A 24,731-nucleotide genomic window follows, 5' to 3' on the forward strand; every position below is an offset into this window, starting at 1 on the left:
TATGATTGATCCAATATACTTGTAGGTCATCAGCGAGCGGGGCACCATGGCTATGGGTCTCACCCTGACGGCATCACCCGACACCAGCCTCGTCGCCTACTCCTACGCCGACTGGCTGGGTGTCCCGACACTCAGTGCTCCACTTCTGGCTACTGCGTCTACCTCGGGCCCTCTCTGATTTCGTGGCCGTCTAAACGACAACCCACGGTCTCACGATCGAGCGCCCAGGCCGAGTACAGGGTTGCGGCCAATGCCGTCGCGGAGTGCTCCTGGCTACGACAACTCCTTCAGGAGTTGCTATGTGAGGTTCCCAAGGCCACGCTTGTCAATTGTGACAACGTCTCCGCGGTTTACCTCGCTGCCAACCCTGTTCATCACCGCCGGACGAAGCATATTGCGCTCGACATTCACTTCGTTCGGAAGCACGTCGCACTTGATCGTGTTTGAGCTCTGCATGTGCCCACCGATCAGCAGTTCGCCGATGTTATGACGAAGGGACTACCCACCTCGACTTTCGAGGGCTTTCGGTCCAGTCTTTGCGTCACCGGCGACGCTTTAGGTCCAGGTTTTGTATGCCGCACCTGTAGTGTCTCTCTCCCTCTGTATTTACTTGTATCTTGGGAGACAAGACACCGGTCGCACCCCTTGTACCTATATATATGTGCCTAGTGCACGATCAATGAGATATCGATGCACACAATCATTCTCTACACTATCAAACTGCCAGGCAATAAAATCCTCATGATGCTCGAGATTGGGATCTTAAGAATGACCGCTGCTTCCTCCTGATTAAAAGTTTGAGAAACAAGTTGGGAATCCTACGTATGTGTAAGTGGGTTGATCAACTCGGAAACTCTTGTCAGGAGCGTATTTCCTCTACGTGTATGAGGTATCCGGACAGCAGCTGAGGGTAGCCACGGGTCCTCCCAGATCCGGATGTTTTCACCTGTACCTACCCTCCAAACCATACCCTCTTTGATAACTTGTACCCCTTTCAAAATGCTACGCCAGACATAACTAATCCCAGGGGCTGGCTCGGCCATTAGCAGGTTGCTGTCCAGGTAGTACTTGGCACTCAGAACACGCGCACACAGAGAATCAGGCGCCATACTTGTCGTGCCAGCATAGCGATATTAAAAGCGTGGAGGTCCCTGAACCCGAGCCCGCCTTGCTCTTTTGGAAGTGTCATTTTCTCCCATCCCATCCAGTGGTGCTTGTGCTCATCTTCCTGGTTGTCCTACCAAAATTAGCATATCAGATGACTTATACTGTCGCATAGCGAGCTAGTCAGGTCGAAGCATGACATGGCATAGGCTGGGATAGCTTGAGCGACTATCTTGATAAGTGTTTCCTTCCCTTTCTTTGATAAGAGTTTCACCTTGTAACCTTGCAGTAGTTCCCAGATCCTATCTCGTATATACTAAAAGCAGGCTTGTCTTGATTTTCCTACATAGCACGGCAAGCCCCAGTACTTTCCCTGCTGGCCTTCGTTCTGCAGTCCAAGTAGTTGCAACAGAAACTCCTTTGTTTGACGTGATGTATTCTTGCTAAAAAGCACCGAGGATTTATCACGGTTTATGTTCTGCCCAGAACCCTTCTCATATATCTCCAGAATGTCATTGACCACTGCCACACTCTCCTCCCTGGCTTCCATAAGCAAAAGCGAGTCATCAGCAATTTTTTCTCATATATGCTCCCTGAAATCTACGAAGCCATCATGGTCTCTAGTCCAATTTTCTGCAGCCGGGGATTCCCAGCTCCACAATTTTCGGAATAGTTCTGATTATTTACCACCGTATTGCCACCGCCAGAGAAAACGCTTCGGCCCGCACACATCACCTAACTCACATCTTTCCCCTCACCCTCGTCTTCTCCTGTCAAGCCGTCGTCGCCGCCGTTCCCGCCGCCAGGCCCGGCAGCCCCCGTCGCCGGCCGGAATCTCTCCTCCGCCAACAGATCCGGCCGTCCCAGGCTGATTCCTGCGGGATCCCGTCCTCGGCGCCGCCTTACGCGCGGGGTGGAAGGAGCTGCGACACCAGGACGACCGCTGTTCTTCCCCATCCCGAGCAAGGTGAGCACGCCCAGCTCGTTTCTCTCCTTTTTTCAGCCTCTGTGCAGTTTAGCCCGAAATGGGCTGCTTCCAGCCGGCTACGTAGGTGGCAAGAGGCTGGGCTTCAACGCCCCAGCTGGGCTGCCAACTCACTCAGGCGCTACGAGAAGTTGCCTCGCCTCCAGAACGGTTCGCGTAGCGCCACCTGAAGCGAGAAGTCGGGGCAGAAGCTACGAGAAGTTTTGCAGAAGCTAGCGTGTTTCAGAACAGGCCCTAGAACTTGCGGCCTGACTGCCCGGGGGACGGCACGAATTTCAAGTTTGCCACGGGGACAGGAACGTCTTTGCGTTGCTGCTCGTTTGGCCCCTCCTCTCCCCTCCTCTCTCAAGTCTGATGGCCTGAACTCTGAACTCCGCTGCTGCCTTTTCCCGATAACCCCAGCCGCGTCCCCTCCGGATCTCTGCCGCCGCATCCCACCCACCCACCTCTGGATCTCTCCACCGCCGCCACTCCGCCTTACCCTTCTTCACATCCCCACCTCTCTCCATCGCGGCACCCCCTCTCTTCGCCTGGATCTCCACCGCCGGTGAGGTCCTCCCCTCACCCCCCGAAGCCTCTCGGTCAGTACTCAGTACGCGCCTCTTCTTCCCCTTCATCTTTGCCCGTTGGTTCAACTATCGAAATCTAGAGCTAGCTGACGGCTAGCTTTGGTTCATGCTTGCTTTGGACACACACAATGTGCCAACTGTAGGACACGATTTGCAGTCCACTCACTGTTTTCATCGTAAACACTCGAGCTAACGTTTTCCATCCGCTCCCCGCATCATCTAACAGACATTGGATTTTTTGTTTTGTTTGCAGGTTCATTGCGCCGGTGGCAAGCAGTTGGCAGTCCATCCTCAGATTTTTGTCTCCCTTGCACCCAATATGGACGAGTAATGATCGCTTCAGAACAGGCATCCTTCCATTCTTAGGCGGCGTTAAGCTTCTGTTGTAAACTAAGTTCACCATGTTTCAACTTGACCAGAGAAAATCCTGTTGAGCTGCTACAACGTTATCGCCGTGATCGCCATGTGTTGCTCAATTACATCCTTTCTGGTAACTTGATCAAGAAAGTTGTAATGCCGCCTGGTGCTATCTCTCTGGATGATGTGGATATCGATCAAGTCAGTGTTGATTACGTCCTCAATTGCGCTAAGAAAGGTGAAGTAGTTGTAGCCTCATTCAAGTATCTCACTTTGTCTCCTTATATTTGTACTGATGATCCTTTGATGTTGTAGGGGATCCACTTGACCTTGGAGATGCCATCCGGCTTTATCATGACAGCCTTGATTACCCATATGTCGTGAGTTTATACTTAAGGTTTCTTTATGTATTGTATTTTTTTTCTTCTAAAAATTACCATTTGGCAAAGGAGGAACGATATGATTTAGGAATTTCAAACATTCATGACAGCGCCGCCTGTATTACTTTACTGATCATTCTGCTGAATGCCCATGGATACCAAATGGCTCCTCATAGCATTTTTATATAATCTTCCCAATTTCAGTGTTGAAATTTTCACATTGGGCTACATGCTTAGTTCCTTTGTTTTGCAGACCATGATCAGAGTCATTAAAATTCATTTCCCATTGAGTTTTCATATACCTCAACTTTGTTTTTTCAGGATAACACAGGAGATGTCGAAGGGTTCTATTTAGTTACAAGACCTGAATATTCTGGATCAGCACCAACAAGAGAACCACCCTCTGTCCCTGCCACTGCACCATCACCAGTTGTGGTACCACCACCAGTTGTTGAACAACCACAAATTGCTGTGCCATCATCAGTTACAAACTTACCAAAATCATTATCATTGGACTCCCCCACCGAGAAGGAATTAACCATAGATGACATTGAAGACTTTGAGGATGATGAAGGTGAATTCGATAGTCGAAGGGCTTCTAGGAGGCATCAAACTGATGCCAACGATTTATCCTTGCGCTTACCATTATTTGAAACAGGTAATAGTTATTAATTGGCAACTATCAGAATAGATTGAACTTAACTAGCCATGCCTTATGTTCTGGTACAATAATTATCATGCTATTGCTACTACAGACAATTTCGATGATATTCTATCTGTCCCTTTTGCCTTTACATGCATTTTGTTGGTTGTCTCATAACTTGCCAGTGATGCACTATCGCTTTCTTTAGTTTATGGAATCATGTGAAGGCGTTCACTTCTGTTGTTGGAACAATAACTTGGTTGTCATTATTATTCACTTCAGTTACTTCTTAAACATGTTAATTTGTAATATTAAACTATTTGGATAAAAGAAGTTAAGGCGTTTGCTTTAGTTAGTGATGTAACTAGGCCATCGTTGATCTCTTTGTTTGACTCTGAATTCTGAACTATCGGCTAAAGAAAGTTATTGAAAACAACATCTGTCTTACTCTTCCAGGTATCACAGATGATGATCTTCGTGAAGCAGCATATGAAATCCTTGTTGCTGCTGCTGGTGCTTCAGGGTAGGCCTGTGCAGTTCACTGTGTCGAGCATAGTGTTTTCATCAGAAGAGAACGGTTTCCAAGATTATCATAGTAATTAACCTATTTCTACTGCTTATAGGGGGCTTATAGTTCCTAAGAAAGAAAAGAAGAAAGAGAAGAGACACAGATTAATGAGGAAACTTGGCCGTAGTAAGAGTGAAAGTGCTGAATCGCAAACTCACCGGCAACCAGGTTTAGTTGGCTTGCTTGAAATCTTGAGAGCCCAACTTGAGGTGACTTGTCTTGCCTCTGTTCCTGGTTAATAAATTGGAAGGCAAAATTGCGCCTTTGTGTTTTCTGTTGTTCTGTACTATATATTTATTTCACTCACTTGAAATTATATTTGTACATTTCAACATTAGTAGCTTGCAAATCCCTTTTGCTGTTTGAAACTGCATATAGTGCAACTCGTTGAGTTTAAGGTTACTGTTCCTTTTTTATATTTTTGTGAACAACCAAATTTAATAAAGATACTCAGAATGCTAATCTTACATCTGCTTACCTCCTTCACCCCTCTGCTTTTGAATAGATAACGGAGTCCATGGATATTAGGACTAGACAGGGGCTACTCAATGCTATGGTGGGTAAAGTTGGAAAACGGATGGACAATCTCTTGATACCACTGGAACTACTGTGCTGTATATCTAGAGCTGAATTTTCCGACATGAAGGCATATCTTCGTTGGCAGAAAAGACAGGTTAGCCATCCATTTGTGCTTTAATGATTTTGAACCATACCTGCATGACTTAACAATATAAGGTCTGCTTATATCTTTGCTTAGCTGAACATGCTGGAGGAGGGCCTAATAAACCATCCTGTTGTTGGATTTGGAGAGTTAGGTCGAAAAGTCAATGAGCTAAGAAATCTTTTCAGAAAGATTGAAGAATCTGAGGTTTTATGCTTACCGCAGTTAGTTCTTATGGTTGATTTATTTATTCAAATAGGCACTATATGAACTATACACTAAATGGAGGTTATGATGTTGTATTGTTTGCTAGTCCCTATCCCCATCTGCTGCGGAGGTTCAACGTACAGAATGCCTACGTTCACTGAGAGAAGTTGCTACATCTTTCTCTGAAAGGCCTGCTCGTGGTGATCTTACCGGTGAGGTTTGTCATTGGGCTGATGGTTACCATCTGAATGCCGCCTTGTATGAAAAAATGCTTGGCAGTGTTTTTGACACCTTAGATGAGGGAAAACTCACAGAGGCCAGTACTTCAAATCCCTGTTTGCCATTTTCCGCTGTCCACCCCATTGGTTGCAATATTTGTCTCATATTTTTGCTTTTATCAACCAGGAAGTGGAAGAAATCCTTGAGCTCCTAAAGTCAACTTGGCGTATACTAGGAATCACAGAGATAATTCATGATACGTGCTATGCATGGGTATTATTCCGACAGGTAAAGCACTAATCAAGAAGAGGCTATCCTTCTTGGTATTTTTTTGACATGTATCCTTCTTGGGAGTATTTTGTGCTTATGCTGCGGCTGGCCTTAGATATCTCTATGGCAGCTTGTTTAGTTTTAAGAGTTCCGAGTGAGCCAAAAGCAAGGGAGGATCTTCTCATCCTTATCCAGTATTTAGTGACAGCACTTCTAGCCTTTTCTCTTCATAGTCAGTCTGTCAGAGAAAGTTATTGGAAAAAAAAAACCTTAGTGCAAACTCCACTTTTTGTCTTCACCATTTTATGGAAATGATACCTTTTCCTCAGAGACAGTTATCTGAAAAAAGCCTTAGTGCAAACTCCCCTTTTGCCTGTACCATTTATGGAAATGATGCCTTTTCATAATAAAGTAGTTCAAGTTAAGCCTGTCATAATGTAGGATTATCGTTAAAGTGGTGAATCATATCTAAAACCAGTAACCACTGGGTCATTAGTTTTTCTTGAGATCAAAAGATGCTCTTGCATAAACCATACTGGACTAAATATGTAGTCCTGTTCAGTAGCATGCTACTAATTTATTAGCCCATGAACCAAGTCACCATGACACCATCACCATAGTATGATAATTAATGTGTTCTGCAACACAGTTTGTTTTTACAGGCGAGCAAGGACTCCTGAAAGTTGTGATTGAGCATCTGAGGAAGATACCCTTGAAGGAACAGCGTGGTCCACAAGAACGCTTACACTTGAAAAGTCTACGTAGTTCTGTTGATGCCGATGATAGCTGCCAGGACTTCACGTTTTTCCAGTCTTTCCTGTCTCCAGTTCAGAAATGGGTGGACAAGAAATTGAATGATTATCATCTGCACTTCTCAGAGGTTTGTTTTCTCAATCCTGGTTTGCTAATGTGCACCTAACATGCATGTCAAGTGAACCTCTTTGAAACTAATCCTTTCATTTCAACAAGGAATAGATCTGGGTTTGTTTGCTTTATACAGTAAATATGTACCATGTCAGTGAAGATGAGTAATACAATCATGTACCACTCCCTGCAGGTTATGTCTGATTTGTTATTCCCTAAATGCTTAATAGTGCAGCTGTATTAATTGGGCTTCACGAGCGCCGCGCGGTACACCGCAAAAAACTCACACTAAAAAAAGGGTAATTAGCATTTTGTGTCATCATTACACTACGAAAAAGGAAAGTATCTGTTCCTCATTCCATCCAACGCTCCTATTTTATACAAATCAGTTAAAAAAGGATAAATACGTGCATTTATTTGGGCTTAATAAAATTTTAAAAATGCATAACTTTTGATTCAAGATTCGGAATTCAGATTCGTTTTCACCATTGGGTTTCTCGCGATTAGTTCTTCAAAACTAGATCTCATATGGATATGTTTCGACAAACTTTCTGTTTTAAGCAACTTTGGGTGCTAAAGAGGCAACTTTAGTGCTACAGGAAAGCAACTTGATTGCCTATCAAGGAGAAGTCATTATTGTTAGGAAACGTGAGGAAGAGAGAATGACCGAGCAGTTTTCTGTATTGAGGAGGAGAGAGATATATACAAGGTTACATGGGCCTGGGCCTCACTCTAGACTATGGGCCTGGGCCTGTACAAGACAAACACAACATATATACTTAACACCCCCCTTCAAACTTAAGGTGGGTCAGGAGCATCTGATACACCAAGTTTGAGAGTGTGAAACCTATGCTGATCTCTAGTTTGTGCCTTGGTGAAGAAATCTGCGACTTGAAGCTCTGATGGGACATATTGTAGCTTGACAGTGGATTGTTGACAATGAGATCGAGTGAAAAAGGCATCCACACCAATGTGTTTGGTCAACTCATGCTTGACTGGATCATTAGCAATCTGAATAGCAGCAGTGTTGTCACAAAGAAGAGGTGTTGGTGTATGACATGAGACACCAAGATCATCCAATAACCAGCGAAGCCATACAATCTCTGCTGTAGTAGTAGAGAGAGCCCTAAGCTCTGCCTCGACGCTGGAGCGAGACACAGCAGTTTGCTTCTTTGATTTCCATGCAATGAGAGATGTACCAAGAAATATGCAATAGCCAGTGACCGAGCGACGATCAATAGGATCACTCGCCCAAGTGGAATCAGAGTAAGCATGAAGCTGGAGCTGACTGGAATTAGCATAGAACAAGCGGCGAGATGTAGTTCCCCTTAAATACCTAAGGACTCGGAATAGGTGACCATGATGAACTGAGGTGGGAGCACAGACAAATTGACTGAGAATATGGACTGCATGTGCGATGTCAGGTCTGGTCACTGTGAGGTACACTAGACTGCCGACAATGTGACGATAGCGAGAGGGATCCTCAAGAGGAGTGCCATCAGTAGGACGCAACTGCAGATGAAGCTCCATAGGTGTAGCAGCAGTGCGCGTGTCAGTGAGACCTGAGCGAAGAATCAAATCCTGAGTGTACTTTTGCTGGGAGATATAGTAACCATCATCAGTATGCTCGACCTCAATCCCGAGAAAATAGCCGAGAGACCCCAAATCTGACATCTGGAATTGTTCACAAGGAGAAAAACCGGCAGCTTGAATCACAGAACTGAACCGCTCAAACCAGGCACGAGGGGCTTGCTTAAGCCCATAAAGAGCCTTTCGAAGACGACAAACATGACCTGATGGAACCTTGATACCTGGAGGTGGCTGCATATATACTTCCTCATGTAAATCACCATGAAGGAAGGCATTCTTCATATCCATGTGGGAAATTTTCCATGACCGAGTAGCAGCCACAGCAATTAGAGTTCGAACTGAAGTCATGTGAGCAACAGGAGCAAACGTCTCATCATAATCTTTCCCATGAGACTGCTGAAAACCTCTTGCAACAAGGCGAGCCTTGTAGCGTTCCACAGAACCATTTGACTTGGTTTTAACCTTATACACCCATTTGCAAGTGATAGGGACTGAACGAGGAGGTAATGGTACCAAATCCCATGTACCAGTACGCTCTAAGGCTGCAAGCTCCTCAGACATAGCCAGTTGCCACTCAGGTGACACAACTGCCTCCTGATAGGTACTAGGCTCAGAAACAGCCCCTGCATATAAGTCCTTTTTGTATCGCGTTGCTAGAGAAGAGCCGTCAGTGCAAGGATCAGTAGTATTGGCTGGAGGAGTAGAAGACAAAGGCATAGATGACTGCGTGTCACATGGAACTTTAGAACGACGAGTGTAATGGAAAGTACTGACTGGAGGAGTAGAATAACGACGAGTGTAATGGAAAGGAAGACTATCTAGAGGTGGAGCTAGTGGAAGAGTGAAAGGAGCTGGTGAGGAAGGAGATGAAACATGTGGTGGAGATGGTTCTGATGTTAGGACAGAGGAAGGTTGTTCAGCTATGGACTCATCTAAAAAGATAGGTGGAAGTGAAAGAAACGAGGTAGACTCTAAAGAAGTTGAGGATGATGGTTTAGTGGAAGGGGAATAGAAGAAGGGTTGATCCTCAACAAAGTGACATCGCGAGAAAAGCGAATGCGGCGAGCAGAAGAATCATAGCAACGGTAGCCCTTATGTTCAAGACTATATCCAAGGAAGACACACTGAGCAGACTGAGCAGTCAACTTGGTACGCTCACGAGGTGCTAAAAGAACATAACAAGTACAACCAAAGACACGGAGGTGGTCATACGTGGGAGGAGAACCAAACAAAACCTCACCAGGACACTTGCCCTCAAGGCGAGTAGAAGGTTGGAGATTGATAAGATAAACAACAGTTGAGATAGCTTCACCCCAAAAATGAGTGGGGACAAAGGAAGAAATCAGAAGGGTACGAGCTGTCTCAACAATATGGCGATGCTTACGCTCAGCAACGCCATTCTGAGCATGGGCACCAGGGCATGAAAGCTGAGGGAGAGTACCCTCAGATGAGAGAAACTCGCGAAAAGCAGTAGATAGATACCCCCCCCCCCCCCCCCCCCCCCCCCCCCGAGTCAGAACGAAAAACACGAACAGCACTGGAAAACTGAGTATGGACCATATGTACAAAAGCCTTATATATAGAAAACAACTCAGAACGATGCTTCATAAAATAGACCCAAGTATGTCGAGAGTGATCATCAACAAATATGACATAATGTTTGTGGCCACCTTTCGAAACAAAGGGGGAAGGACCCCATACATCAGAGTGCACTAAATCAAAAGGATGACTAGAATGAGTAGTGCTGGAAGAGTATGGAAGCTGTATTTGTTTCCCTAGCTTACAACCCTTACAGTGAAAACCAGCATCTATGGAAACATGACCCAAAACACCTTGTCGAACAAGGGTAGATAAACGAGAACCACACAAGTGACCTAAGCGATGGTGCCATTGGGCAAAAGAAAACGACGAAGTGGATCTTGATGTTGATGCAGCCATCCGGAACACGGATGTGGTGGAAGCTGAAGGAAGGTGTAAGGTGTCAAGGATGTAGAGGGATGTGGATCCTCTACGGCGATGGCCAGTTCCAATGACCCTCTTGCTCTGACGGTCCTGCACATAACAAAATGAGTCATCAAAACCAACAAAGTAGTTCATATCAGCAAGCTGGCCAACAGACATAAGATTCATGGACAGCTCTGGAGCAAAGGAGATGGCAGGAACAGAAAACTTGGATGTGCAAAGAGAACCCTGATGAGTAATAGAACAAGGTGTACCATCAGCAGTCTGAACAGAGGCACCATCCCGCACTGGCTGGCAAGACACAAGCTGAGAGTGATCAGAGGTCACATGGAAAGAAGCTCCAGAGTCCAGAACCCAAGGCTGGGTTGCAGCAACAGCGGGCTGAGAGAGAACAGATGCAGAAGCACCCCTCGCTTGCTGCTGATAAGGAGCCTGGGGTGCACGACGCTGCTGATTGAGGGCCCGTCTAGCCTGAAACTCAGCTAACAGCTCTGGATGAAGCTTGAAACAACCATCTCTGTGGTGTCCTGCCTTCTTGCAGAACGAGCAGACGACAGCTGAAGGTGTGGCCTTGGAGGCACCTGGCCGCTGAGGAAAAGCCAGAACACTAGTGTGTAGAGTCTGCGCAGAAGTAGCCCCAAGAGAACGGAGACGAGTCTCCTCAGCGATCAAGCTAGCAAGTGCCTCTGTCAAGGTGGGAGGAGTCGTACGACCAAGCAATTGAGTGCGAATGTTCTCAAAGTCTGGCTTGAGACCCATCACAAACTGAAACATGAGAGTCTGATGGTCATACTTTTCCTTTGCTGCACATGACTCACAACCAGAATTACCCTTTGGAACCATGGAACCTAGCTGCCCAGTGATGCGAGTGAAAGCTCCATAGTACTCTTCTATGGACATGTCTTCTGGCTGCCGAGTGTTGTGTAAATTCTGCAACAAGGAGAAATGAAGTGCACTGCTGGGCTGAAGGTAGCGCTGCTCAAAGTACTTCCATATCTCTTTAGCTGAAGTGTGATGCTCAAGACTCATTCGGAGTGAGGGTTCAACACCCAGAATTAAAACTCCCATCACACGATCATCGATCTTTTGCCAAGACTTCCTTGCTGCATCATCATTTGGACTAGGTGGATCATCTGTCAGATGAGAAACAAAACCAGCCGTCCTCAAGACAGTCCGGGCAGAAAATGCCCATTCCCTGTAGTTTGAACCATCAAGCTTGATATCTATGATCAAAGAACCAAATCCGAAATCATTTCTTGCCATAGTGGTGAGCGGCCAGCAGCTGGAAACACCCAATCTGATAGCAGCTGCAGGCAGCAACAAGAGAAGAGCAGCAGACAGCCACAAACAGGAGCTGGATCTCACTGGATAGAAGGTGGAGCTTGCTGGATCTTGCTGGATAGAAGGGGAACGCCTGGAGCTTGCTGTAGAGCAGGGAAGGCACCAAGAGCTTGCTGGAGATGGCTGCTGGAGAGCAGGGGAAGTATTCTCACAGAGTAGCTGTGAGGACACACAGAGGAGCTGCTGGAGAGCAGCTCCTACAGGTTGATGACGAAGATGGGATGGGGCAGCGATGTGGATGTCTCCTCACCAGACAGATCCGCCTGAATCACCTCACCGGCGGCGATTCCATGGGTGGCGGCTGGAAGAGGGACTAGGGTTTGGTCCTGGTCTGATACCATGTTAGGAAACGTGAGGAAGAGAGAATGACCGAACAGTTTTCTGTATTGAGGAGGAGAGAGATATATACAAGGTTACATGGGCCTGGGCCTCACTCTAGACTATGGGCCTGGGCCTGTACAAGAGAAACACAACATATATACTTAACAATTATAAGCTGCCTCCCATGACTATCCTGTTCACTAAATTCACATATAACTTGTCCCCAAATGCTTATTAGTGCAGCTGCACTATTTGGAGACGTCGAGCGCACCCACCCGAGCAATTCGATTTTGCACAAATTGTGCGCAGGTGCTTTCCTGTCTGGTGTGGAAGCGCCGCTCCCACCCCCACCCCCACCCCATTTTTCTGTCGGTTACCGTCGAAGAGACGACGAGAGAAGGGGAGGGGATTCGCTCGCACCCCGCCGTGATTCGCAGTCGGAGGGAGGCAGCAGGTGACCTCGGCGACCACACAAATCACAGCTGGATTTCGAAAAAACTATCACACAACAAAAGCAACAAACACACACAGAAAAAGATACTTGGATCCCTTTTTTATGCACAATACATGAAAGATAACATAGTTGCCCACAATTAACCATACAGATGCCTAAAACCATGTATCTCATTGCGCAATCCTCATGAACAGAAACATTACCAAGACCACGATTTGGCCAATATCTCAAGGTTTTAGATACCTTTCAATTAAGTTTGTGTCACAGTGCTGTGTCAAGAATTTCTTCTCTTCGGGTGGGATCCAATGGTATGATGGTAAACACTTGGTGAATGATCATAGAGGGTGGTGGGGTGGAGCTGGTCATGGAGACATAACTAAAACCATGAAGTTTTTTATGGGATTAAGTTTATCTCTGAACCCCTAAAAAACGAACATGTGTATGTTCGTTATCCCTTTTTCAGGTGTCATAGTTGCCCACAATCAGCTATACAGTTGTCTAGAACCATGAATCCAGTTGCCCAATCCTCATGAACAGAAACGTTACCAAGTCCATAATTTGGCTAATATGTAAAGGTTTTAGATACCTTTCTGTTAAGACTGTCATAGAGATGCATCAAGAATTTCATCTCCTCGGGGTGGGATCCCTTGGTATGATCATAAATACTTGGCGAATGATCATAGAGGGGGAGCGGTGTGGAGCTGGTCATGGGGACATAACTAAAACCATGCAGTGTTTTTAGGGGATAAAGTTTATCTGTGACCCCCTCCAAAAATGAACATGTGTATGTTCTTTATCCCTTTTTTTAGGTGTCATAGTTGCCTACAATCAATGATACTGTTGCCTAAAACCATGCATCCAGTTGCCCACAATCAACCATACAGTTGTCTAAAACCATGTATCCAGTTGGGCGGTCCTCATGAACAGAAACATTACGAAGACCATAATTTGGCTAATACGTAAAGGTTTTAGATACCTTTCAAGTTTGTGTCATAGAGATGTGTCAATAGTTTATCTCCTCGGGGTGTGATCCCTTGGTACGATTGAAAATACTTGGCGGGTTATGCTCCTCTTGTTGTCTGAGGAGATGGGATCCAGCTTCATGTCGGAGGGAGCAATGGACGCTGAGGGGCCCTGAGAACGCCCCCTCGTCGCTCGGTTTGGAGGATTCGGGACGTATGGACTAGTTCAAACAAATTGGTGACCGTCATTGGATGGTTAAAGGTGTCTAGAGAGGTCGATCCCGACATTTGGGGTGATTGGGTGTCCTTATGGTAGGCAAGTTAGAGGTGAAGCTAGTCAATTGGTAGTCATGGTAACCAACTTAGAAGGATCCTCCGCTGATAGGTAGTCATACTAGGGAAACAAGGAGTTACTTTCCTGTAGCACTGAAGTTGCCTCTGTAGCACACAAAGTTGCTCGGAAAAAAAAGTTTGTCGAAACCTACTCATATGGGATCTAGTTTTGAAGAACTCGTCGCGAGAAACCCAATAGTAAAAACGGATCTAAATTCCGACACTCGAATCAAAAGTTATGACTTTTAAATTTTTTTGAAACCCCAAATAAATGCACGTAGTCTCTCGGCTGAGATAACCTGAGGATGGGAGAGTACATACTTTCCTTTTTTGATAGGCTAGGATGACATGTCACATCAATTTTCTAATATGATGGGTGTGCCTGAGCAGTCCATCGAGCGCCTATGCGCTGCCTAGCCACCTCCTTGTTATTCACCACCAAATGTTGCAACACATATACGCATAAGGCAGCCCATCATTATTGCTGGTTGCTTATCATTTGTTACTGAATGACTGCATGTGCCTTGCTATGATAAAAATATGCAAATTGTATATTCAAGTTTCCCATTTAAAGTTCGCAGGCATAGTTTCTATTGTCAAGCTTGTCATGTTCATCTCTTGTGCTTGTTAGGCTCATGTGTGTTTCATATTTGATCTAACCTGCACATAGATTTGAGCACATAATTTCCTTCTAGTCCACCATTTTTTTTCATTTACGTTGCATACACACATGTGCGGGCGGTTTTACAGTCCTTCAGCCCAGGGCTTGACGGCGGTATGATGCCGTGTTCTGCGTCTCAGATGGATCTTCTTTGATCCGCCACAGTACTCGCGTGTGCGCATCCACTACAAGCCCTACAACTATTGTAGAGGTATAGGAGCCTCATGTTACACGGGTGCACACTTTTGCACCGAACACACATATGTATGTACTTCGATTAAATATGGCACACCATGTTGATCCTAGAGGTTGAACCCAGGTGGGTGGGAACTGTTTGAGATAATTGTATTGTTGTAGCACTCTTTATAATATTCCTTTTGTCCTAGAATTCCTACTTTATCTCCTCTCATGTACATGTATGTATTAGACATAGAGTCCGTGGAATAGATTAAGTCATTATTCATATCATGGTATGAAGAGCTGGCTTCTAAGGTTCGATTTTTTTGTTTCACTTGGCTCCTTTAAGATCGATCTGGTTGATTCCCTCTCCTCTGTGTTCTTCTGCACGCCACGAGTGTGCGCAGCCACCATGCCATCTGTACCATGTTGATTTCTTTTCTGGCGGCTGCTGCTTTTCAACACGCCATATCTGCCCTCTGTTTCTGCTGAGCTTCCATGCTCCTGCTCTCCCGAGCTCTGCTGCTGCAACCCTCTTCCTCAGGTTGCCGAGCAGACATTCTTCTCTATTTTCAGAGTGCACTGTCTGTATGTAGATGCTCTTTACAAAATGCCATCTTCATGTTCCCCTCCGCCTGGTGATCTTCGATGGTATCAATTACCATTTGGGATCTGGTGAACAGGACTGAACACCCTCACTTCCACCGTGCATGTTGCTATTTCTGTTCTGTTCAGACTACCATTTGGGATCTGCTATCTCTAAGCTAGTGTAGATTCTAGTGGACCTGTTCATCTCTTATTTTTGTTTGTAATGACGGTCTTATTTTTTCCCCACATTAAATTTGTCTTTACATCTGCAGGGTTCCAGTATGATGGTTGATATCGTAACAGTAGCAATGCTTACTAGGCGAATCCTTGGTGAAGAAAATGACAAGGTGCTGAAGCTTTACATTCAATCCTTCATTTCTCATCCAATATACCTTTTTTAATCTAAAAGTCAGACCGTCTGCCTGTGGCCAGTGTACGTATGAGCACCAACGCTTCCAGGCATTTCTTGAGCAAGTCACTTGAGTACAAACAAATCTAGTAGTGTTCCTCACAAAATGGTCTCTAACCACCACACTTCTCGTCTTCTAACTTGTGGTAGTATACAGTAGCAACCTTTTGTTCTCAATAGCAAGCGCTGCAGAATGGGGAAAATCAGAACTTTAGTGTTTGCACATACATACAAATCTGATTTGGCACTGCATCTGCTTTTCTGCATCAGGCAATGGAGTCACCTGATCGAGACCAGATTGACCGTTACATCACTTCTTCTGTCAAAAGTGCTTTCATGAAGGTGACCTTATTTGCAGCTGCAATTATTCTTTTGTAGTGTAGCTCTAATATTGCTGATCATTCTTTCCTGATGTATTTTTCTCATTTTATCATGAGATGGATATAATAAGATCACTTATTCACCCATGCCTGCTTATGCAGACCTTGAATGTTGGTCCATTATAGTTTACATGGATTTGTTGTGTTGTATTTGATCACCTTCACTTCTAGAAATCTATGTTATTGCCACCGTTGGTGAGATTCTTTGCAGTTAGAGGTGTTCGATCACCTTGTAATCTTGTATATTTGAATGTGGCATGACCTCTGTTATATTTAGTAGGACTGTATTTTGGTTCTTTGCCCCAAATTTTATGTATGCTTTTTGGCATTTGGTCTAGAGGATTTGTTCTGGTCTGTTCCTGGTCACTGTATTCCTCAAAAGTGAAAAGTCAGTATGACATGCGGCCTTCTATGCAATATTCATGTTCTACATGCGTATAAGAGTTTTAAGCACGTGGTTTCATCTGCATATCAAATGATATAAATGCTATACTCTATATCTTCATATTTGTACTGTTAATTGTAACTTTTTTTCTGGTCAGATCATTAGTTTTTTAGTGTACTGGATCGGAAACCCTGTCTGCAACTCAAGTGGACATCGCTATCTATATCCATATAGTGCAATCTGTAGTTGTATAGGTCATGTACTTTCCTACTTCCATCTATATGTCAACACTATGGATTATTTTTTGTTTTGTTTCAGATTGCACATTCCGTAGAGATTAAAGCTGACACATCGCATGAGCATGTTTTAGCATCTCTAGCCGAGGAGACAAAGAAGCTATTGAAGATAGAGGCAAACATTTTTTCCCCAGTTTTGTCAAGATGGCATCCACAGGCAGCAGTTCTTTCTGCTTCCCTTCTCCATAAACTGTATGGAAACAAATTGGTAAGTTATAATAAATAACTGTTAAATCCATCATAACCTTGTGAAGCTGCATGCTTACGTTAAGTTGTGGCAGGGACCTTTTCTTGAGCACGCTGAGCATCTTACGGAGGACGTAGTTTCCGTATTTCCGGCAGCTGATTCTTTGGAGCAGTACATAATGTCAGTGATGGCTTCTGTTGTGGGTGACGATGGTTTGGACAGTCTATGTAGACAAAAGCTAGTTCCTTATGAGGTTAGATCTTTTCTTCCTCAACTAGAAACAATCACAAAAACACAAATTGCTTGGGTGTCACCTTGACAATTGACGTGCTATGGTCATGCCCCCCCCCCCCCCCCCCCCCCTCTAGCATCCATTATTGCATTGAGGCTTCTTTGTGTGTTTATCCTGATTTTTGCTGCCTTTTTGTTTATCTCAGATTGAAAGTAAATCGGGCATGGTTGTTTTACGCTGGGTGAATGGGCAACTGGAGAGAGTCGAAACTTGGGTTAAAAGAGCTGCTGAACAAGAGGTTAGCACATTCCTTTTTATATATGACTCTGTTTTTGAGTTTGTGTAAACATCTTACTGGGTATGCTAGAGCATTTTGTTTTACTGCCACTTGTTACAGTATATCCTTTTCCCCTGCCACTTGTCTTTGCTTCCTAACATTACTTTGGTACTCATCGAGTGTTCTTATAAATTTTCCGCACCATTTTCTCTATGCTAAAATTTTATGTTTGACAGACTTGGGATCCTATATCCCCTCAACAACGCCATGGGGGTTCTATTGTTGAAGTCTATAGAATCATAGAAGAGGTGTTGCTTCTGTCCTCCATTATCTCTTTAATTTTTTGTTCATTAATTTCTCCTTACATGTTAATCTCTAAGGTTGTTTCTCTTCTATGCCACAATATTTCAAAGTTATGTACATGTCTTAATGGTTTAAAATATAATGTTTTGATTGATAAATGAACTGTCTTTGTGAATTTAATGATCACTTGTGAACTGTTACAGACTGCAGATCAATTTTTTGCATTTAAGGTTCCTATGCGAATTGGGGAATTAAATAGCTTCTGTCGTGGTATCGACAAGGCATTTCAAATTTATACACAACTTGTTACTCAACCCATAGGTTTGTATCATCACCATTTTCTTTCTCCTTAAGTACCTTTCTGTTTATCTTGCTGGACGTTTATATATTTTCCCTTCACCTTTATTTCCTGTCAAGTAGCTCTAAAGTCAAATATTACTCCCTCCGTCCCAAAATAAGTGACTCAACTTTGTACTAACTTTGTACCAAAGTTAGTATAAAGCTGAGTCACTTATTTTGGGACGGAGGGAGTATCTGTTGTAGAGCACAAACCTATAAAATTGTGCTTTAGATAGATGGTCCCTGCTATATAGTATAATTGAGATAGTATCTAGTATGGACAAAAGAAATATCTATCTCATTCATTTTAACCCTCATGCTTTGGTTTAACCCTCTTTATTTTCTCTAGCTCTTAATTGATAATGGTTTTTGTGTGCTTGCAGTTGACAAAGAAGATTTAGTTCCACCTGTTCCTGTCCTTACTCGATATAAAAAGGAGCTTGGAATCAAAGCTTTCGTAAAAAAGGAAATCCAAGAAGTCAGACCTGTTGATGAGAGAAAATCGAGTGAAATAGTTCAACTTACGATGTCAAAGCTATGTGTGCGGCTTAACAGTCTATATGTGAGTTTGTTACTTACAACTGATGCTGCTATGTTACTTTTATTTAGAATGACTTACCAAGTTCCTGAGCAATTTTTGGTACACAAAGATGTAAATGAGAAGGAAAAAACACATAGCAATTTTCATAGAATATTTTGGAATGGTTGGCAACTTACGCTGGAGCAGTCTTCCTTAAATTGTAGACTTCAGATATGGAGTTTATAATTATGCTGCTAACCTGCTATAGCTTAGTCACATTAAATATATCTTTTGTAACTGGCTGTATCTTTCACGGTTTCTGGTTTGATGCTGTTCCCCTATTGATTGTCCTGATGGCTCTGGACTTGACACAATATTCTAGTATCGAGTCAATAGCTGGTACTGGCTATTGCCATGATTTTTACATCAACAGGATTCATGGCATTCTTTTTTATTTAACCATGATTTACATCAACAAGATTCATGCCATTCTTTTGATAATTGATGTTCTTGCTATTCTCTTGTTCATTTCGATTACTTTGAGAGTTTCTGAACTGGAAGTTTTTTTGTTAATATCCAAACAGTATGCTATAAGCCAGCTAGGCAAGTTGGAGGACAGCATAAGTGAGCGGTGGGCTAAAAGGCAAAGTGATAAAATTAACATCAGTAAGTGTGCATCTTAAAAAAAGTAATCAGTTCATCTGTAGGATACTCTGATAAGATTGCCACTTAATCTGTTTGGTCTAGTCCACATAGATCAAACTAATTCATTTATATACTCAAAATATTTTGACTGTGTTAGGACGATCAATGAACGGCAAGTCAAAGAGCGTAGTCTCCAATCAGAAGAATCAATTTGATGGCAGTAGAAAAGAAATCAATGCTGCTATTGATCGGGTATGTGAATTTACAGGTAAGAAAATGTGTATGCACTCAGCAGTGGTACTTGGAAGCTGATAGCTTGTCAATGTTGAAGTTTGCATCTTTTCTTTCGTAGGGTTAAAGGTCATATTTTGGGACCTCCAACAGCCATTCATCGACAATATGTACAAAAACAGTGTTTCGCAAGCTCGATTGGACACTATTGTCGAAGTGCTTGATTTGGTACGTTCATAAGTTTGCATGCGAGGAATCTTATGGACGGTTTTTATGTCAGAATTTCGGTTTTCATCAAATGCTAAGCATATGCTGATACCTCATACTTTGGACAAGCATATTTATTAGCATTTCTTTCTAAAGGTTTCCACTTGTAGTCTAGCTGGTAAGCTACTAAGCTTCTGTCGAACTAATTGGCATTTATTTTATGTCAATGCTCAATCTTTAGGTGCTTGCTCAACTCTGTGACGTCATTGTGGAGCAACTGCGAGATCGTGTTGTTACAGGGCTTCTGCAAGCATCCCTGGTGATAATTTTGGCTGTTGAAATCAGTGAGATGATGTAAAAAGTTTTGTTTATAATTTTGTCGTAATTTCTCTTTTGGTAGGATGGCTTAGTTCGGGTAATACTAGATGGAGGTCCTACACGCGTCTTCTCTCCAAATGATGCCCCTCTTTTGGAGGAAGATCTTGAAATTCTTAAGGTATATTGTTGTGTCTGGAACATCTTGCCTTGTCTTTATTGTCTGACCAGTAAATATGTTGTTGTCTTAAGGTATATACAAGGGACATCTTGTGTGTGGCTGTATCATTCTATAACGAACATGCTTATCATGTGTCTGGAACATATATTCAATCTTGCCTTATCTTTACTGTCCGACCAATAAAATGTTGTCTTAACCCGTTCTGACTACTTGTTTGCTTGCCTAAAAAAGTTGCCCCTTTTTTTGCCGTAGGAATTCTTCATATCTGGCGGAGATGGGCTGCCTCGTGGAACTGTTGAGAATTTGGTCTCGCGTGTTCGTCCTGTAATAAATCTGATCAAGCAAGAGGTAATTTGGATTAAATTTCTCATGAACCTTTTGGGGGAATTGGTTAATACTGATAGAACAAGTGAACCATTTTCTTTTTTGAGAAGCACCATCTATAATGACCTTGCCATATCTCCAGTTATATGCATAATGCTTTAAATGCCTACTAGAGTGCACTTAGTGATTTCTTTTTTGTTCAAACTAGCTACAGTCCAATTCTAGAAAATATTACATAATTGAATCAAAGACTGCTCAGCAGTGTGCTGTCGAGTTGTCAAGACTTGGGACTGGGGATGCTGTAGTATAAGAAATCGAGTAGCCTTTTGCTGTAATCATATTCGTAAATGACTAGATGTCATTTCTTATCCCAGACCCGTGTGCTTATTGATGATCTGCGCGAAGTTACTCAAGGGGGCAAAAGCAAATTCGGAAGTGACTCCAAAACCCTGCTGAGGGTCCTGTGCCACAGAAATGATTCTGAGGCATCACACTATGTAAAGAAACATTTCAAGATACCCAGTTCAGCTCCCCCGAGCACCTGATTTACGGGGAAAATCTGGAAACGCCTCGAAGGTACATATAACGGATGGACGGTGCTCGGCCTTGTGCAACCTAGGAAGCGTATTTTGTAATGATTGTGCATTATTAGCAGTAGAAGCTAGGGAACCATACGCTAGTTCTGATTCATGGGCATTGGATTGATTGGTTGCTTCTGCCCAGGAAAGATTTAGATGTCTTACCCTTGTTTCTGTGGGGAGTTTTTAGCTGGATTTTGATGACATTTCTGACTGATGGGAATGTTGGTCTGTTTGTGTGGTTTCATAACTGATGCCTACAATTCTGTAGGTGATTTTTTATGGTTACGATGAATGTGATTTTTTGCAGTCATTTGTTGTGGTATGTAATGTTAGTGTGAACTTTATAAAAATTGGTTTAGGTCCACTTTTGATTTCATGAACTCAAGTTGATTCTCCCTCTGTTTTGAAGCTCGACCCTAGGAAATTTAAAGACTTAAAAGTTCATTTTCGTGTAATGACAAGTTCATCTCGTTTTCACAAGAATGTAACTTTGACGTAGCGATGGTTATAGAAACCCAAGAATTTGTAACAAATACTCCCTCCGTCTCACAATTGTAAGATGTTTAGTGTCATAAAACGTCTTGCATTATAGGACAGAGGGAGTATATAGCAGTAACATTATCATACGTAGTAAATTAGTAACATCATGAAAAACACAAGAAAGAATTTCTGAAAACGCACGCTTAAGAAAAAAAATTCATTATCATATATAGGAGTACATCGTAGTACAAGGTGCTTTGTTTCGCCTGATCTACACATTAAGAATCAAGAACGGTTTAGTAGTACATGTACATGGAAGCAAGGAAAGACTCCTCGTGATCCTGCAGCATCTATCTCACCTCAGACGCAGGCAACTCCAGCGGACACCGGCGTAGCCTTCCCGCCGTCTTCGAGCTTCATCAGTTTGGCGCCGTGATCGTCTGGCGGCGGACAGGCGCTCGCCCGCTTCTTCCTCTTTGCCTCGCCGGCAGCATCCACACCGAAGCCTTCAGGAAGGGAATCGGCGCCGAGGGCGTCGACTTTGGTGCGGCTGCCACGTCGGCCTGGAGTTTCCCCCGGATCCATGCCCACCCGTCAGATCCGTCTAGCCAGCATCGGGTAGGTATTGGAACTAGCACGAACCGGAGCTGATCGAGTCGGAGATGACGTTACCGGGATTCACAGCCGGCCGCCGCCTGCCAAATTCCCACCGCCGCGCACGTCAGAGCTGACTCCGAATAATGCCGGCCTCACGCACACACCTTTGGCCACCCCCAACCACGCCGGTGAGTGGGGGCAACCTCGGCGCGCGCCCATCGTTGCTCAGGGCCGCCAGGCCGGCGCCCGAGCCCACACCATCTGGAGGGGAACCGATCCGGGGTGGGGGGCCCAGATCCGCCGCCGCCAGCTGCCATGGCCGGCCCCACGTTGCCCCCGCAGCCGTGGAGGCACAACCGCCGCCGGAATCTGATCGGGCCGCCGCCCCATCACGCCCACTCTGCCTCCACGCCGGACGACCAGGTTCGCCATCACGTTTCGCCCAGAGGATCCCCTCGCGAGGAGAGGAGGAAGGTCCGCTGTCCGCCGGGCGAGCTTCGCTCACCGGCCTCCTCCGGCGACGCTGGAGATTGGGGGGGGGGGGGGGGGGGAAGGGAGGGCCTGGAGGCGACGGCGGCTAGGGCGCCTGAGCCGCCCCCCCCGGAGACGACGTGAGCGCTAGCAGATCCACCTCCGTGACGAGCCTGATTCAAGGGGGCAAAAGCAAATTCGAAAATGACTCCAAAACCCTGCTGAGGGTCCTATGCCACAGAAATGATTCAGAGACATCACACTATGTAAAGAAGCATTTCAAGATACCCAGTTCAGCTTCCCCGAGCACCTGATTTACGGGGGAAATCTGGACACTCCTTGAAGGTTACTCCTTGAAGGGGTTCTCGGCCTTGTGCAACCTAGGAAGCGTATTTTGTAATAATTGTGCATTATTAGCAGTAGAAGCTAGGGAACCATACGCTAGTTCTGATTCATGGGCATTGTATTGATTGATTGCTTCTGCCCAGGAAAGATTTAGATGTCTTACCCTTGTTTTTTTTAGGAGTTTTTAGCTGGATTTTGATGGCATTTTTGTCTGATGGGAATGTTGGTCTATTTGTGTGGTTTCAGAACTGATGCCTACAATTTTACAATTTTGTAGGTGATTTTTTATGGTTAAGATCAATGTGATTTTTCGCAGTCATTTGTTGTGGTCTGCAATGTTAGTGCGAATTTTATAAAATTGGTTTAAGTCCACTTTTGATTTCATGAACTCAACTTGAGTCTCCCTCTGATTTGAAGCTCAGCCCTAGGATTTTGATTTCATTTTCGTGTAATAACCAAGTTCATCTCTTTTTTCACAAGAATGTAACTTTTTTTTTTTGCGGGATAATGTAACTTTGACGCAAACCCAAGAATCTGTGAAACAAATATATAGTAGTAATATTGTCATATGTAAATTTTGCATTATCATACTGTATATAGGAGTACAATCGTAGTACAAACTGTTTTGTTTCGCCTGATCTAGTACATGTACATGGAAGCAAGGAAAGACTCCTCGTGATGGCGCACTTGCTGAGGCGTCGATCTCTCCTTCTCAGACGCAGGCAACTCCAGCGAACACCGGCGTAGCCTTCCCGCCGTCTTCGAGCTTCATCAGTTTGGCGCCGTGATCGTCCGGCGGCGGACAGGCGCTCACCCGCTTCTTCCTCTTTGCCTCGCCGGCAGCATCGTCCGCTGCAGCCATGTCGAGCAGGCGCTGCACCATCTCCATGGCGATGTCCAGCCCTGGGACGTACTCCGTGAGTACCTTGCAGTTCTCGGGGCCGCAGTTCTCGAACGTGTCCAAAGCTTCCCGCAGCTCGTGCCTGGACGCGCCCGCCAGGTGCCGCGTGACGGAGGACACGACGGCGAGGCGCCCGCGGTCGTTGACGAGGGATGCGGCGTGGATGGCGTCCTCCATCCCGACCGGCTCGTGGTCTCCCCGGCGCCTCCGGCGCGCCGCGCCGGCCCTTTCGGCGAGGCCGACCCGCAGCTCGCGGTCGAGCAGCCGGTGGCCGTGCAGGTTGCGGCACGCGCTCTGCGCCGTGGCGTCGTCAGCGTACTCGACGAAGGCGTAGCCCTTGCGCTTCCCCGTGTCGGCGTCGGCGGCGAGGTTGAAGGAGAGGACGGGGCCGATGAGCTCGCAGGCGTCGCGGACCTCCTTCTCCTCGGCTTTGAAGGGGATGTTGCCGACGTAGACGACGCGGCTGCAGCGGCAGTTGCCGGCGGCGGCAGCGATGCTGTCCATGATTGGCAGCCTGAGTCGATTGAGACGGCCAAATGCGATCGAGACGGGCTGGATCAAGGCTTTGGCGAAATATATGGAGTCGAATCATCATCGTTCAAGACTCGGATTCGGCGTCCTTTTTCTCTGGAAGCGCGTCTCATGTCGTAAGTCGGTTCAGGGGCGCGTAAGTCGGTTCAGGTGCGCGTGGTTCAAGACTCGGATTCGATGTCGTAAGTCGGTTCAGGGGCGCGTGGTTTAGGGACGCGTCGTAATAACTCGGTGTCTTTTTTTTTAACACAACACAGTATCTGATCCCGAAGTTGTACATTTTTTCCCTTAAAGAAAAGTTGTACATTTTTTTTTAGAAACTAAGTTGTACAATTCATGCATACCTTCCAGTCCATCCTTTGAATCTTTCGCTATGTG

General features: G+C 44.9%; 2 protein-coding genes across 9 annotated transcripts; one reads left to right on the forward strand and one right to left on the reverse strand.

Moving 5' to 3' along the window:
- The first annotated feature begins 1,628 nt into the window (after positions 1-1,628).
- LOC109765977 (protein unc-13 homolog) lies at positions 1,629-21,392 on the forward strand. 8 transcript variants are annotated; one of them, XM_020324747.4, is made up of 27 exons: positions 1,629-2,071; positions 2,912-2,985; positions 3,078-3,253; positions 3,331-3,395; positions 3,717-4,053; positions 4,495-4,561; positions 4,662-4,815; positions 5,112-5,279; positions 5,364-5,474; positions 5,581-5,790; positions 5,880-5,981; positions 6,613-6,843; positions 15,489-15,563; positions 15,896-15,967; positions 16,709-16,894; positions 16,968-17,126; positions 17,311-17,403; positions 17,619-17,690; positions 17,889-18,006; positions 18,408-18,586; positions 19,129-19,210; positions 19,347-19,457; positions 19,542-19,648; positions 19,869-19,946; positions 20,028-20,123; positions 20,376-20,471; positions 20,822-21,392. In XM_020324747.4, the coding sequence occupies exons 2-27, from the start codon at positions 2,978-2,980 to the stop codon at positions 20,990-20,992; spliced, it is 3,324 nt and encodes a 1,107-aa protein (XP_020180336.1). In that variant the 5' UTR covers positions 1,629-2,071; positions 2,912-2,977; the 3' UTR covers positions 20,993-21,392. The 8 variants fall into 8 exon arrangements, 6 of the variants coding, with proteins under 6 accessions (XP_020180336.1, XP_073364407.1, XP_020180335.1 ...); XR_012202232.1 differs by having other exon boundaries at positions 1,798-2,071; positions 19,347-19,441; XM_073508306.1 differs by having other exon boundaries at positions 1,798-2,071; positions 5,581-5,794; positions 5,884-5,981.
- Positions 21,393-23,465: 2,073 nt separating this feature from the next.
- Positions 23,466-24,421, reverse strand: LOC109765979 (cleavage stimulating factor 64-like). The gene has a single exon (XM_020324750.4). It carries the CDS (start codon positions 24,324-24,326, stop codon positions 23,634-23,636), a length of 693 nt encoding a protein of 230 aa, XP_020180339.1. The 5' UTR covers positions 24,327-24,421; the 3' UTR covers positions 23,466-23,633.
- Positions 24,422-24,731: the final 310 nt, after the last annotated feature.

The sequence above is a fragment of the Aegilops tauschii genome, chromosome 2 (assembly GCF_002575655.3).
Source record: "Aegilops tauschii subsp. strangulata cultivar AL8/78 chromosome 2, Aet v6.0, whole genome shotgun sequence".
NCBI lineage: Eukaryota > Viridiplantae > Streptophyta > Magnoliopsida > Poales > Poaceae > Aegilops > Aegilops tauschii.